Below are 15,440 nucleotides of genomic sequence, written 5' to 3'. Positions count from 1 at the left end.
TCGGTTACAATCGTACAGAGAACCCATAGGCTGGTATAGACTGAACAAGAGAGAAATACAGGACATAAACGTTCACCGACCAACGGTTGGACTCACCTGACGGCCCAACGGGCTTGGTATCGGTTGATATCGGGAGAAGGGAGAGGCTTAGACTGTTGACGTTGTGTAACAAACATGGAGATGAAGCTGGTAATCGTATCCATCGTAATAAGGTTGGATTTCCGTTATGGCAGCTGTTCGTTCGGAGGCTTCGGCGGACGGGAAGAAGGGAACCGTCCGAGAAGAGCCCGACCGTAAAGTTAACGTTAGTCTAGAAGGAGGAGGAGGATTTTAGGTATGAGATTGCAGTACCAAGTTTAAATTGCCCCCTTTTTTTTATTTTTAATTTTTCTTTTACAAATCATTTCAACAACAAGAGCTAAAGGGGGATATTTAGGACGTGAGAGGGTGTGATGGAAGCAGCCAGGTCGTCATGGGAGCCTCATTTAGGGCTGGGAATGCCAAAATAAGAATGGGAAATGGCTGAGCTAGATACCATAGACTCAGCCTGTGCCGTAGGCCTCAATTGTAGATAAGACGTGAGCTGTCAATACGAAAACATCTTGAAGTTGAGCTGAGATCGGAATTGTCGGGCGTAATAAAGTTGAGACTTGGAGCTAAACTTTGATTTCTTGACAATAGCGTCTTTTTGGCGTTGTTTCAACTGATATCATGGTTTACGTTTTGATCCTACTTGACAGCAAACTGGTTGATACCATGGAGTGGCCATTCTCTGTTGACGACAGTCAATGAAGTCACTTGTGATTAATGAGGTATTGAGTGATAGATGCTGTTATTTGCATCACCCTCCGTTCCAAGACGGGATTTGCACTGGACTAACTCAGTTCTGCAACTGACAGGTTTTAGACATTGGAATCCACTCCCACGCTAATTTCAAAGACATTTTTGCTCTACCGGCGGTACTTGTCTCTTGGAAGCAAAAGAGGGAACGGTGATGTGTTTTGGTGTCTTGGCCTTTTAGCGCCTGTACCTCAAGTCAACGCCAAGTTCCCTACGTGATATGCATGCTATGATGAAGCGGCAGTTCCCCCCTAAGCGCGGCTTTGAAACCCCTTCTCAATGCTACAGTACGGCACAGTACAGCAGCGTATTTGGTATCGGTCGGCATCTGGGACATCTCATCCGGAAGGTCGTGTCCTTGTTAGCCTCTTGAGATGACTTGGTCTGTTTGGTTCAGTCATGAACCCTGTTCATTTGCTAAAAAAGCAAACTACCTCAGAAGAGAGATGCCGATGTTGATCACTTTGTCTGTGCCTGTGATTATTGCTGCAAGGACTTGTTTTGCTCTCTTGAGTATGTGTACCACTGATATCATGATTTGTTACAGATTTCTTTATCAGTTCTTTTCTCGAGTGGTGCAACAGTGTCTTTTTCTTTCTATTTTCAACTAGAGATATCATCATCACAGAAACAAGGCGGACTCGTCCTTTGCTGTGCCTCAAAGGTGCTGCTGTTGATCATCCATCCTCGTCTATAAAAAGCAAGTTGATGATGATGGTCACCGAGAGAACCTAGGACTTTATGTTGGTTCATATTCAGGCAGAAATACATTTTTGGTGTCTCTCCATTGCATTGCATTTGCTTCTCCTGGTGATACCCACCCCTAATCCTTACCCTACCCTGACCCTAGAGTTGCTTTGACTCTGCTTTTTCTGCCTCAGACTCATCAGATGCTCAGATCTAATTTTGATCTGGGGTAATAGAATTGGGAAGTTGCCGGCATTTCCACCGGGGCCCTCGGCACCCTTTTTCTCTCCTCTCCACTGAGTCCACTCCACGGATCTTATCACCTCTAATGTACGGCTACTGCATTGTACCCTGCTATTCTTTTCCTCCGTGATAGGTTCATCACTTGAATTAGAAGGACTAACGCAGCTTACCAACACCGTAAACCGGGTTCTTGTATTTTAATCTATTATCTGATTGGGCCCGGCATTTGGGGGATCACTGCACTGTGTAAGAAGACAAGTGTGCTATGAGACCTCTCGAGAGACCTTAGTAGCCTGCCAATTTACGCCCAGACGCTATCACCCATCACCGGAAAGAGCCCCCCCACTACACTACACTACACTACACGGCGAGAACCACCACAAGCATCCATAACCCCCATCCATCCACTCCACCACTGTCCGACCTGGTTACCACATATAGTTATCCTATCTTTGACCTCTCTTTTCGTCTAAATTCAACTTGACCCTAACAAGCTACTGTGCTTTACTTTACTCTCTGTTGGCCTCGGTACTTTGGTGACTTATCTCCTCCAGTATCTCCGGCATCCGTGCTGCGCTGCCCTTCCTCGGCCCTTTCTCGTTACTCACCAAATCACTTCACTACAAACTTGGACACTTTTGGGAAATCATCATCTACTACAATCGAACCAACTGAACCCCTCTTTCTTCCCCGCGGCCAGAGGTAGATGATCCATCTGTCTGTCTCTTTGGCTATAAAAAGAACCCAAGGGAGATAAACCAGACAATATCTATTATAAGAGACAGCAGGTCAACTCAGACAGCATATCCTAAGCTCACTGTTCACCTCGCAGATGGGCAAGACAAAGCACTGAGCACAAGTTCGTCATCTAGACCTGGCCCGCAGTTGAAGTGAGTCCCTGTCGCCGGCCATACTTCAACCCACAAGGGGACCAAGAACAGACCAGACCAGGCAAGCTCTCGCTCCGACGGCCCAGTTGAATTGGCAAACCGCCGACTCTCGAGTTACACAAGCATGTTTCAGTTGCTCCATTACTTGCCTTCAGAAGCTTCCCCATAAGTCAACTGATAGACTGCTCCCAAGCCCTGGGCCGCTGTCTTGTTCTACGCTCTGCCTTCTCTTCTGGCTTCCTCTTCCGCAATCCTTGACCGAACTACAGTACATCATTTCTTCTCCCCCTTGAGTCAATCTCTTTGTATGCAACCTCCCGTTTTCTACTCCCGATATCCCCAGTCACATTTCTGCCACCATTTACATCTCTCGTCCCAATCTGTAATTCCGTTCCATTCGCCATTTACTTTTCCTGATCGATTTGACTCTAACTTCTAGCCAACAGTCCTAAGACCACTTCAGTCGGCATTCCATTGTTCGTTCCTCTGCAAAATACAACTAGTGCCGTTCGATAATATGGCTTAAGATTCAAGCTTGAACCACAGACCTTTACACTCATCAACGTCATGTAAGATTGCCACTCAACATAGAGATTTTTGCGGATCGAGAATTATTTGGAACCTGTGTACTGTGTTTCCTCCCCTCATCATGGATCAAGAAACTGGATCGTCGTCAACGTCTGCGAACCAAAAGGCCCCTGCAAACTCCAACCAGCAGGATGAGTCAAGAGAAGAGACAGATCGCAAAAGGAATAATATTCGCAAAAGGACAAAGACCGGATGTTTAAGTGAGTTGATCGATCTCCCCCTTGTAAGTGTGACTCGAGAACAATGATACTAATGCAAGCTTGACAACAGCTTGTCGCAAGCGTCGAATAAAATGTGACGAAGGAAGGCCGATATGCAACAACTGTATCAAATCCAAACGCCATTGCGAGGGCTACAACCAACGTGTTATCTTCAAGGACCCTATGGGTGCGATACAAGGAGGCCCTTTTGGACCTGCTTATTATCCTCCTGGATCTACGCACCTGGTCCCTCACTTACAAGCGAAGACCTCTCAGGGCCCATTGCCCATAATTGCTCCTAAGCCACCTTCCTTTGGCTATCATGGACACCAACCGGCACCCTACGGGCATTATATTCATGGACAAGAAACCATGCCCCCAAATCCCTACGATTTCAACGCCCCATCAATGCCTCATCCATATCACCAACCGAACGGTATGATGCCTCCTGAGCCTCCGATGGGATATCCTAGGCCGCCCCCGGACGCTCGACAACACTATGAGGGACCTCCTCTCAACGGACAAGATGGTCTCCCCTACGCGGGTAGTAGCCAGCCGGAACCTGTTGCCATCAAGAGAGAAAGGATGGAGGAGCTGAACCACAGAATACCTGAACCCGACTTCGACTATGACGACTATGAAATGCCGGAGGATGATGCTTCGATGGGTGAATCAGACGATGAGGTTCAAGATCCTCGGCAAGTTCTTGGACCTGTCATGAAGCAGTTCAATGGAACGTGGGACACAAACGGCACACGAGTCCGAACCTTTTCGACATTTGCTCAGTGCAATATTCTTTCTGATTATACAGCTACAGCTCGGATAACGGAACTCAAGGACCCTGCAATGTTGCAAATCTTCATGCACTTTATCCAAGTTACCGGCCCAAGCATGTCATTGTATGAAAGGCATCCTTTTGATCATACTGGCGAGAACTCTTTCGACCCTACCCCGAAAGGGGCTAATAATCTTTGGAGTTGTAAGTCATATATCCTCCATGACAGCATTGATATCTGTTATTAATTATTACCAAGACACCTTCCCCGTCATATCTTTGAACCACCCCGCGTTGCTTCACTCTATGCTTGCCTTGGGCGCCTTGCAAATTGCAAAGCTGCAAAACATACCAGCCACAGCTGCAATGAAACACTATCACTTGGCAATTCGCCGAATAGCTCGAAACGTCAACACACCCCTCAGACGAACACAACCTGCAACAGTAGCTGCGACACTGTTGTTGTCGTATTTTGAGGTTTGGTCTTCGGATCATACCAAATGGTGTAATCATCTTCTTGGTGCCAGAATCTTGTTTAGCGAAATACCCCTTAGACAGATGTCAAGGAAATATTTGCCAGTCAAGCGTTACAAACAGGCAGAAAAAGACGCACAGAACCAGAATCAAATGGACAGCTTCTTCCCGGGTTTGAGTATCCCCTCTCAGAGCGAACTCATTGACCTGGATTACAGCCTGCTGCAGGCAATTTCGGGCCAGCATATAACGGCAGAGGACTATGGACTTGGGGCAAAACAACCAATAGACCTATCTCGGGCGGTGACCGATAGAGATATCGAGCACTACGAAAACATCCGAGATTTATTCTGGTGGTATTGCAAAATGGATGTGTATCAGAGCATGCTGGCAGGTACCAGACTCTTGTAAGCTCCCTTGACGTATTCTTTATTCGATCTTAAAGCTTACTGTTATAGCATGAACTACGAATCTTGGTCTCAGTGTCCTCCCAGGGCACCAATTTCGAAACTTGAAGCTATGTAAGTGAGATTCACCATATACACCCGATTGTTGCTAATGCGTGGTTCACAGATATGGATCGTATGATCATCTTATGCTTTTACTTGGCAGGCTTGCAGATTTTTCTTCAAAAGATATTTCAAGAAAACGAAAAGCAAGTCTCGCCAGGGGACCTCCTCCTGGAGCTGGTGGCAGTTCACCACCATCATTCCCTGGGATCGTTCCTACGGATGGAAAGTTCCACGTACCAAGAGGTTTTACACCACCCCGTGAGACATCGCCACAGAGTGACTCTACAGAGGATCACGATGCAGACGCGAGTTACCAGGCTGCCCTTGAGGAGTGGGAGTCCATCAAGCGGGGCTTCGAAGCATATGAAAGCGGCTTAGGACCAGAGTTTCAACCGCTCAAGCCAGAGTTCTCAGATAAACGAGACTCGCCATTCGGAATGACGATGCAATATCGGACATTTTCTGTTGCTGGAATCTGGATGAACTTTTATATGGGCATGATAAATCTTGTTCGATGCCACCCTTCGATGCCCCCTGCGGCGATGCAAGCAGCTGGCATGTCAGCACGTCAGACAGGTCCATATTCGAACAAACTGGGCCGAATAGCGGCTGGCTTGTCGGAAGACGTTTCACAGGCAACGGAGATCACAACTCTTGTCAGTGCTGCGTTCATCGAGAGTTGCTTCTGCCTTTTCGTAGCAGCGATTGAGGTATGTTTGCCAGCTACAGACCCTTGACAAGGCAGTTCACTAACACCTTCTTAGTATCAAGATGAGAAACAGCGGCATTGGGTGATACGTCACTTACGGGACATCACTCGATTGACAGGATGGCAATCAGCAGAACGTATTGCCACTGGATGCGAATCCTCTTGGATCAAGGCCGCGCAGCTTGGTCGTGGTCCTCCGTACCAGCGTGCCCCGGAGACCGAACCAGTGCCTGTCGCAAGGTGGCAGAACCCACGACAGATCGATCGATTCATACACGAAGTCGAGACAGGCGAAGTTCGTCGTATCCAAATACCCAAGGCAGAACGGGCTTCGCTTGCGTTGGGCCTACTCAGTGTTGAGCGAGATCTCGAATTTCTTGATCTTAAGGATGACAATTGAAGCAATGTATAGCATGAACTGGCTTGTTATATACTATGGATATTAAGTTTCTGGGACTTTTTATAATGCAGCGTATGCTCTGCTCCTTGATTAGTGCCTTGAATATCAAGTTCAGGTATCATTTAGCGATCTGGAAAATCGGAAAAAAAGGGATGGAAGCAATATTCACGAAATTCGTTCAACCTGAAGAAACGTTGGAAGTCTGGCGGAACCGCAGTTGGCGAGTGCCCCTACTACATTAATGATACATAATTCTGGCCCTCTTCTTGTGAGGCCCTCGATGTTTTCGTCAAAACCTCTGTGAAAACATCGCCTGATGAGCTAGGTTGTGGTGGTTTGTGTGCTCGTCAATAACCCGAAAGTGGGTTTCTCTTGTGTCTATTCGTAATTTCTCTTGATTCATGAGTTAAATCCTTAGTTGGCTGGCAGTCGCTCCACGACTGTGGCCATCTCCTCATCTGTGTATATTCTGAAGCCCTTCTCCTTGGTTACGCTGGCCAACTGCACGTTCTTGGCATCAAGCTTCTCCTCCATGACCTGCTTCAATGTCTTTAGAACAAGGGTCTCTGCGTCTGTGAGCGTCAAAGACTATGAAAATGTCAGCTTTGCTGCCTCTAAACGGCTGTAGCTTTGTAAATGTACCTTGTGGTATTCGTTCTGTAGCTCAGCCTGAGCGCCTTCGGAACCAGAGCCAATAGCCTTGGCATCGTAGCGGTAAAAGGTACCACTGGGCTCAGCGTGGAACAGTTGAGGACCATCCTCATCAAAGCCAGCAATGAGCAGAGCCACACCAAAGGGACGACTCATGATAGTCTCCTCACCATCAGCACCCTCACCGAAGCGCAGAGCAAGATCGCAGATGGCCTGGGTGCAGCTCTCGACACGGAGGGGCTCGTTGTAGTTGAAGGCGTGGGACTGGCTCTCGACACGGGCGTGCTCGACCATGGAGCGGGCATCGGCCTGGAGACCTGACATGGCGCAGCCGATGTGGCGGTCGATCTCGACGATCTTCTCGACGGAGGAGGTCTCGAGGAGGGTCGAGGTGACGCGCTTCTCGACGCCGAGGATAACACCCTCGGATGTGGCTACGCCGATGGCCGTGGAGCCGAGCTTGATGGCCTCGAGAGAGTATTCGACCTGGAAGAGACGACCTTCGGGGGAGAAGGTGTTGATGCCTCGGTCTGGCGCAGATGTTAGTTGACGTTCTGAGTATGGAGAGCATTCAGCTTCAGGGGGAAAAGGTGGACATGCCGTATTCAGATCTTGCCATAAACATCTTGGCGGTTTGTGTGTAGTGGTGATAGCTATGCTAGAGAAGGGCGGAAGATTTCTTGGTATATGAAGAGACCGAGTTCGTGAATAGAAGTATCCAAGTGGATATCACGAGTTGAATTCGTGGGCGAGAAGTCGAATTGCCTGCTGAGTAGTCGAGAGTGGGAAGGCTGAAGGAGAGAGCAAGTCAATGGATGATGGGAGTGAGGATGTGAGCTCTGGTGGAGTTGCAGGCAAGCAGTCCGCCTACGTAGCCGCGCTGCACACTAACGTTTGAAGCTGGAGCCTTCTGTAATTGCTTAGCCACAGTTTCACCGCCACAATTCGACATGACGATAATAGAGGGCTACTAGGTATGGTATAGCTACGATCTATATCTTAGCAAATCTATTTCTGGTTATAGCTGTTAGACTGCCATTATGATTGCTTGATAAAAAGACAGACTACTTATTTTAAATAGTTTCCAAGCATAACAGCCTGCTCTTACATATTCTGTATTGTTTAGGTAGCTGTATGTACCCCACGTCGCGTCGGAACTCGTCGCGCAATTCGATTGGGCACAAACACTTACAGCTCCCCCAAATCATCAACGACCTCTAGCTACTAGACCTGAGCCGACTACAACTACAACCACAACCAAACTCTCTACCACAACCTTCATAAGAGAAACCTCACCCAAAGTTTCTCTTTTCAGATGTAGCCCGGCCATACAATGGCTTCCGGCGCACCACGAGCATCGGGCCGAACCAGCGCCAACGATTATCGCGAAGAAAGGCCCCGCGTATCGACCAACCTCAAGGGCGAGCGCTCCGATTCTCGCAAGGGTCCTCCTTCGACGACCCAGTCCACTTTCTCAAATGTTCATAAACGATCTGCTTCAGGGAACCCGAGGGCATCGAGCCGCAACGAGGAGGAGCGGCGTTTTGAGGCGAGGAGGGTGACGGAGCGTACTTTTGAAGCCCACCTTGAGCGTGCAGTCCCAAGAAATACAAGTCCAGAACGATCACATCGAAGAAACGCTCCTTCAGAGAGTAGGGCTACATCCAAAGCACCTAGACACGACACTCCTGAAGCTCGGCAGTCGAGAGCCGAGACTCCACTGGGTCTGTCTCTACTCTCCAAATCAGCCTCAAGGCCCCGAAACTGACAATCTGAAGCACCATGGAACCCCGAAGTAACTCTCCTACCGCATACAACAGCTCCTCTAGCCTCACGAATATCAATACCTCCTCTAGCGTCGACCGTACCTCAAGCTCCTCAACCGAAACCTCTAGGCGAACTAAGCTTGGAGCTCCAAGAAGCCGCTATAGTGGAGGATCTACTCTTTGTATTCATGGGATATGAAGGACAGTATATCAGATTCGCCAAAGGGTATAACCCGAACGAAGAGAGAGACAGATTATCTGGACCGAGTTTCAGAACGTTACCTGGCCTTGACCCGAGTCTGCAGGACCTGACACAGTCAATGCTCAAGATGGCAACATATTATTCTGCCCTAGAAGCTTTTGTCGATGTCCAGAGCCGGGAAGAGTTTGGTGCAGTGAACCATGCTCTCTGCGCATCAATACGCAAGTTTCTGCATGACTATCTAGTCATGATTGCACAGCTCGAAACGCAGTTCCTCACTAGCGACACTTTCACAGTTCATGTGCTCAACATTCATACCATGTCCACAAGTCAGATGATGCTACAGCTGTACTCACTCGCTCATGAACTACTTAAAAAGAACGCTCTTCTCGACGACGAAACCGACGAATCTGAAGATAGTGCTGATGATTTTGAGAACATTCTCGAGACGCTTCGAGACGGAGGCGAGTTGGTACCAGGCAACATGACAGGCAAGAAGATTTGCAAAGGTGGCGTGGTCCTGGGTTTAATCACAAAACGTCTCGAATCTTTATCAGGTGACCCTTCAGCTCGAGCGTTGTTAACGACATTATTGCGGGACGCCAGCAAACCTTACATGGTTATGCTTAACGAATGGCTTCATCATGGTGGAATCCATGACCCTCATGCCGAGTTCCTCATCAAGGAACAAAAGAGCATTAAACGTGAGAGATTGGAACAAGATTACACTGATGAATATTGGGAGAGGAGATACACAATACGGGATCATGATGTTCCTCCACAACTTGAGGGTGTCAAGGACAAAGTTCTATTGGCGGGCAAGTATCTCAACGTTGTCCGCGAATGTGGTGGCGTCGATGTGAGCAAAGTCTCAAAAGACGTACCAGCCTCTTTCGACGACAACCGCTTCCTCGAAAACGTCAACAATGCTTACGCCCACGCCAACGAATCTCTCATGCAACTTCTCCTCACAGCTCACTCTCTACCTGCTCGTCTACGATCCCTCAAGCACTACTTCTTCCTCGATCCCTCAGACTACTTCTCCTATTTCCTCGAGCTGGGCGCCTCAGAGTTGCGCAAACCCGTCAAGTCTGTTAACACCGGCAAGCTGCAATCTTTACTGGATCTTGTCCTGCGTCAGCCCGGAAGTCTTGTCTCTCTTGATCCGTTCAAGGAGGATGTCAAGGTGGAAATGAATGAGATCGTTCTCACAAAGGCTCTGCAGCGTGTTGTTAACATCACGGGTATTGAGCAGGGAGAGGCGCTCCAGCCTGTTGCTAATCAGCCTATTGAGAATGATAAGAACGCTGTTGGCTTCACATCCCTGCAACTTGACTACTCCGTTCCTTTCCCTGTCTCGCTCGTCATCAGTCGAAAGACAGTATGGCGATACCAAGCTCTCTTCCGCTATCTCCTTTCACTCCGCTATCTTGAATCGCAACTCTCAACCACATGGCAAACACAGACTCGGGGTATTAGCTGGGCACACAAAGGTGCTTTGCGAAAACTTGAGATCTGGAAGCGACGTGTTTGGACACTTCGTGCCCGCATGTTGGTATTTGTACAACAACTCCTCTACTTTTGTACGGCTGAAGTCATCGAACCAAACTGGAACAAGTTCATGTCACGTCTAAAGACAAAGGATGAGCCTATGGACTCGAGTTTAGGAGTACCAACACGGACTGTCGATGAGTTGATGCAGGATCATGTCGACTTTTTGGATACATGCCTCAAGGAGTGCATGCTCACCAACAGCAAGCTTTTGAGGGTAAGACTTCCTCTTTTGCCAATTAATCCTTGTTCAATGACTAACTTCTCTTCCAGATCCATTCCAAACTCATGCAGACATGTACCATCTTCACTGCCTACACAAACTGGCTCACTCGTGAGCTCGAAAAGTCAGACCCAGACCTATCAGGCAATAACAAGCCCCCAACCATGACAGCAGATCAATGGAAGCGATTCCAGATGACAAAGACGGTACAACGCGGCTCAACATCAGCTCATCATGACACCTCTGCTACCTCGGCTGGTAACGCTGAGGTAGATGCCCGTATTGACAATCTCTTTGAGATCATCCGTAAATGGGAGGGCAATTTCAGTCGACATCTGCAGATCTTGCTTGATGCACTGAACCATTATGCTGCTACTGAGACAGTAGTCCTGTTGAGTCTGTGTGCGCGCTTGAGCACTGCGAATCAGGGTACAGAGTATGCTGGACTACGGCAGGAGGACGAGTCAACCTAAACTATAAGACTTGCTAGACAAAAGGCGATGGCAAAGGGGCGTTATAGGGATCAGTAGATTAGGATCATTATCAAAATAAGATACCACCAAACAACTTTTCAACCCTGACATGCGCCTGATTTTTCTCGAGGTCAAAGATCTACTGAAAAACTTCATTGATTGTCTATATCATAAGGCCCCATATTCCCATTGATCTCCCACTGAAAAGCCTGTTTCCCCCAGGTACGCCATGCAGCAAATCCCAGGGTCGTATTTTGTAGTACCGCATGCCACTCAACGCTTGCCACCCCATCCCATTCCCAGCCCATGATCCCATAATGCAATATAAGAAGAACAAACCATCTCGTGAGAGCCAGGTGTATAGCCTTGCCCGAGAACGAAGAACAAAAAAAGTAACACATCCCATGATGCCTGAGCGCTCACGCTCAGGATGATGCTACTCGAGCCCGAAACGACTCACTTCCAGTGAGTTGAGAAAAAGGCCTTGAGAGAAAATAACTAAGTAGATAAGGAAGAAAAGCACACCCAAAACTCCCGTCTCATGCGGTCATTAATGCTCCAGTACCCAACGGGACTGAGGCTTGTTCGTCACTCATTTGAAAAGACTACGCAGATCCATCAACTTTTGCCGAGCTGCCTCCGCCTTGTCTAAGCTCCTGTTTTGGCCATCCATGCTCAAGCTGGCAAGCTTCATCTTCTTCTCCTGAAGCTCCAGCATCTTCTCTTCAAAACTGTCCCGCATGATGTATCGAACGGTGCGGACAGGCCGCTTCTGCCCCAGCCGATGGACACGGTCGATAGCCTGAGCCTCGGCGGCTGGGTTGTATTGCGGTTCCATCACGTATACGCTGTTTCCAGCAGTCAAGTTCAGACCCAGACCACCGGCCATGATTGATACCAAGATCACATGGACAGTGCTGTCCTCGCGAAATCTGTCCATGGCGGTGGTTCTTTGTGTGCGGCTCATACTGCCGTCGAGCCTGGTGAACACGATCTCGTTGGCGTTGAGTGCAAGCTCAATGAGGTCCAGATGAGAAGTCCAGCCTGAGAAAACTACCGATTTGTACGGAGGTTCAGACGGGTTTGCCTCACTCGCTGCCTTGGACTTTAGGAGATCTTCGATCAAAGCGCGAGTCTTTGTATGCGGACCGTCATACTTGTCGAAATTCTTGACAGCATTTCGTGACTTGGGCTTGGCTGGACCGTCATGCTCCGCGTCCACCTCCCTTCGGTGAAGCTGTACGAAAGCATGTCTCACGTAGGCATTGCAGACTGGACAATATCCACTGTTCTCGCCCTCTGGCATCAGAGCTTTGGCCCGTTCCTTAAACGTTTTGATGCAGTTTCGGCAAATGACATGGAAACAAGGCGTCATGAAACCCAGAATATCATCCTGACCTTCTGTTTCAATATTAGAGCTCTCGTTGGAGCTGATCCTCCTGCTGCATTGAATGCATGCGTCGTTGTTGGTCTCTTGCATCAATGTAAACATCTCGTGTGCTTTCTGATCGGAAAGTGCTGGCTTGTCGTCATCGTCATCATCATCAATGTCGATTGCCATCTCTGCCGACATTCCTTGCAATGTATCTAGGTCGGCGTCATTGAGTAAATCCTTTCCGTGCGCGCAGAGTAGTCGAAGTCGTAGAATTGCCTTGAGAATGTGGATGTAGGTATTACCGCCCAGTGCCTGGCCATTATTAGTTCCAGCGAGCACCTTGACTCGATCCTGCGCATTCTTTGCGAACAAGTCGTAGATACTGCGTTCCTCGGGACTGAAATCAAGTCTCACCACAAGGTCCTCTCGAGGAGGCAGGTCAATCTTGTCTTTCAATCGACGTAACGTGATTGTGTCTACGAGGATTCGGAGTTTGGGCACGATCTCAGGATCGCATGCCTTGAATGGCTCCACAATGTATCGAAGGAACTTGGATCGATCGTGGAATGGGTGCAGTCGAAGGAAGGCCAATAGGGCAGCAAGGTCGTCCAACCGGTTCTGCACGGGTGTACCGGTGACGGCCCAGCGTCGGTCTGCCTGCAGTCGACATATGGCCTTGAACTGGAGAGTGCTGTGTTCACGAATCATGTGAGCTTCATCCAGCACAATCCTGAACCAGCCAATCTGTTCCAATGGATATTGGCCATCCTTCTTCTTTCGACGAGAACTGAGTTCATTCGATACAGAGCCATAGGTGGTAATCACGAGGTCGAAGTTTGCGAGTCTTGCAGGGTCCTTGATTCTGTTTGGGCCGTGATAAATGTGGTAGTCGAGAGCACCAGGTCGAATGTGTTGCTTGATCTGTTCCTCCCAGTTTGTTACCGTACTGAGAGGGCAGACAAGCAAGGTGGTTTTTGCGTTCCTCATCAACGGAGTCAAGGCAAGAGTCGGCTGCTGGGAGAGAACCTCGTGTTTTGTCGGTTTCTGCTCGGGCGCTTCTGGCTGGACAGGTGCTTGTCGTTCCCACTCATACGCAGCATCGGTGGATGTCGTGATCAAGGACAAAATGCTGAGCGTTTTACCAAGGCCCATCATGTCAGCCAGAATTCCTCCCCGAGTTTCCGCTGGTGGCCTGGCCTGGTTTTGACCAGTGATAACGTTGAAGTATATCCGCTGGCCAGCGGGGCCAAATTTGTCTTGCCAGAAGGAAACCATAGTCTTTTCATATGCCTGCGCCTCCCGGGGCTTTTCTCTGGTCATCATGAAGAACAATCCTTGCTTCTGATGCTTAAGCAGAGGTGTCAGGATATCCTGGCTAGGTTCCATCTCCGGCAAATCATCGTTTCGTGTGAGGGAATCGAAGACGCCCATAACTTCCGAACGAATCTCCTCCACGGTTCGGTTGTTGAAGGTGCTGGTGTAAGAGGCATTTTGCCCATCGTTTGTAGGCACAGTAGAATATATTTTTGGAGGTGGGGGACGATATTCGAGAACATGAGGGTTCTGAACACGAATTCCCTTCTGAACGAGATAAGGGGCCAGCAACTTCAGGCCAAACTTGCTCAGATGAGCTCCTACGTTCCTAGCGTACTTGATGGGCCCATACATGACGATGTCGAGGGTATAGGATCGTGAGGTGGGCTGGCCAGGCTCCTCGCCGGGCTTCTTTGGCTGCGGCGGGATTCGGCTGTCCGTTCTCAGGTGAATGTTTGAGTCGAGAAGAGGCGCAACGGCACGAGCACCTTGGTTTTCTACCAGACCAATGATCTGTCGTGTGTGGTCGTAGGCTTGTATCTTAAGCGATGTATCACCTACCTGCCGCTTGAGCACAACTTTGATTGCAGGTTGGTAGTTTGGACCCCAGACACTCTGTTGGGTGCCTGGCTTTGGCGAAGGGACTCGAGTGCAGCCCAATGAAGCCTTGATCATTCCGTAGCAAACCTCTTCCTCGCGGGGATCTTGAACGACTACGTCCTCGTCGTCATTTCCTGGTCGTGTTAGTAACATTGCATAAAGTGACTCTCGACGGGACTTACCACTAGTGAGATCAACTGTCATGGCTGGTGACGCAGTTGCACTATTGGCTTCTTTGCGTTTGTCTGTAACATATTGACCCAGAATTCCACTTCCGCCCTGTGCTGGAGGAGTCATAAAATTGTGAACTCCCTCGCTGTCTTCGGTTCTCCTTCGCTTTGGTTGAGGAACGACAGAGCGATGCTGAACATTATTCGCACGCTCAATGAAGTGGCCTGCACCGTTGAAACCATTGGCATAACTACTGCCTGGAGTGGATGAGCGACTGGAGGGACCAGCAGATGGGGTGTCATTAGGACTGGAGAACTGAAAGACCATGGAGTTGTTGTGCATGTTCATGTTCATTTGAGGTCTGGGCTGCATTCTCTGAGCTGGGTGAGCATGATGGAGAGATGGAGAGAACTGGCCCTGCCCGGAGTTTACGAGGTTCGGAGTTGAAATAGCTCTCTGGTTCGGCTGAAGTAATGCAACTGGATTCCATGGTGGAACACCGTTTGCAGAGTGAGATGGTTGACCTGGATGAAGTTAGCTCTGATTCTGATTCATGAGATGGAACAGGATGAAATGGGAAGTTGTTGGTTGGGGAACTGGGAAGATATTGATTGGAGGAGAGGAATATACCATTTGTAGCCATCCTTTATGAAGGCCGCAGGTGGCAGGCGGCTACTTGCAGGATGCAGTTCAAGAAGGGTGTTGTGCGGGTTAGTTTCATGAGAAGAGGTACCGTTCTCATGAGAAGTACCTTGTATAGAACTTGGGGGATGAGTGCTTTTGTTGTATCTGAAAG

At 48.8% G+C, this 15,440-nt stretch overlaps 4 protein-coding genes across 4 annotated transcripts; 2 read left to right on the top strand and 2 right to left on the bottom strand.

The window, feature by feature from the left end:
* Positions 1-3,309: 3,309 nt before the first annotated feature.
* Positions 3,310-6,624, top strand: FOBCDRAFT_291285 (uncharacterized protein; the record flags this gene model as incomplete). Its single annotated transcript, XM_031179841.3, has 6 exons — positions 3,310-3,448; positions 3,519-4,427; positions 4,483-5,104; positions 5,156-5,218; positions 5,271-5,919; positions 5,974-6,624. 6 exons carry the CDS (start codon positions 3,310-3,312, stop codon positions 6,316-6,318), a joined length of 2,727 nt encoding a protein of 908 aa, XP_031045728.2. The 3' UTR covers positions 6,319-6,624.
* Positions 6,625-6,732: 108 nt separating this feature from the next.
* FOBCDRAFT_249412 (nucleophile aminohydrolase) lies at positions 6,733-7,829 on the bottom strand (the record flags this gene model as incomplete). The annotated part of the gene is made up of 3 exons (XM_059610883.1): positions 7,570-7,829; positions 6,961-7,499; positions 6,733-6,906 (listed from the first exon to the last, which is right to left on the bottom strand). The coding sequence occupies exons 1-3, from the start codon at positions 7,592-7,594 to the stop codon at positions 6,733-6,735; spliced, it is 738 nt and encodes a 245-aa protein (XP_059464630.1). The 5' UTR covers positions 7,595-7,829.
* A 373-nt stretch (positions 7,830-8,202) lies between these two features.
* On the top strand, positions 8,203-11,328 carry FOBCDRAFT_220060 (Spc98 family-domain-containing protein). Its single transcript, XM_031179848.3, has 3 exons — positions 8,203-8,693; positions 8,748-10,705; positions 10,762-11,328. The coding sequence occupies exons 1-3, from the start codon at positions 8,303-8,305 to the stop codon at positions 11,182-11,184; spliced, it is 2,772 nt and encodes a 923-aa protein (XP_031045735.2). The 5' UTR covers positions 8,203-8,302; the 3' UTR covers positions 11,185-11,328.
* Positions 11,329-11,776: 448 nt separating this feature from the next.
* Positions 11,777-14,992, bottom strand: FOBCDRAFT_272208 (SNF2 family N-terminal domain-containing protein; the record flags this gene model as incomplete). Its single annotated transcript, XM_031179851.2, has 2 exons — positions 11,777-14,607; positions 14,656-14,992. The coding sequence occupies 2 exons, from the start codon at positions 14,990-14,992 to the stop codon at positions 11,777-11,779; spliced, it is 3,168 nt and encodes a 1,055-aa protein (XP_031045738.2).
* Positions 14,993-15,440: the final 448 nt, after the last annotated feature.

Source organism: Fusarium oxysporum, chromosome IV (assembly GCF_013085055.1).
Source record: "Fusarium oxysporum Fo47 chromosome IV, complete sequence".
NCBI classification, from domain to species: domain Eukaryota; kingdom Fungi; phylum Ascomycota; class Sordariomycetes; order Hypocreales; family Nectriaceae; genus Fusarium; species Fusarium oxysporum.
This window is presented reverse-complemented; position numbering and strand designations above follow the sequence as displayed.

What these genes read in the sequence shown, in the direction of transcription:
- FOBCDRAFT_220060 (XM_031179848.3), top strand. Translation starts at nt 8,303, where the DNA reads ATGGCTTCCGGCGCACCACGAGCATCGGGCCGAACCAGCGCCAACGAT. An exon ending in GAGAGCCGAGACTCCACTGG is followed by an intron (nt 8,694 to 8,747) that starts GTCTGTCTCTAC and finishes GACAATCTGAAG; the next exon opens with CACCATGGAACCCCGAAGTA. An exon ending in CCAACAGCAAGCTTTTGAGG is followed by an intron (nt 10,706 to 10,761) that starts GTAAGACTTCCT and finishes CTTCTCTTCCAG; the next exon opens with ATCCATTCCAAACTCATGCA.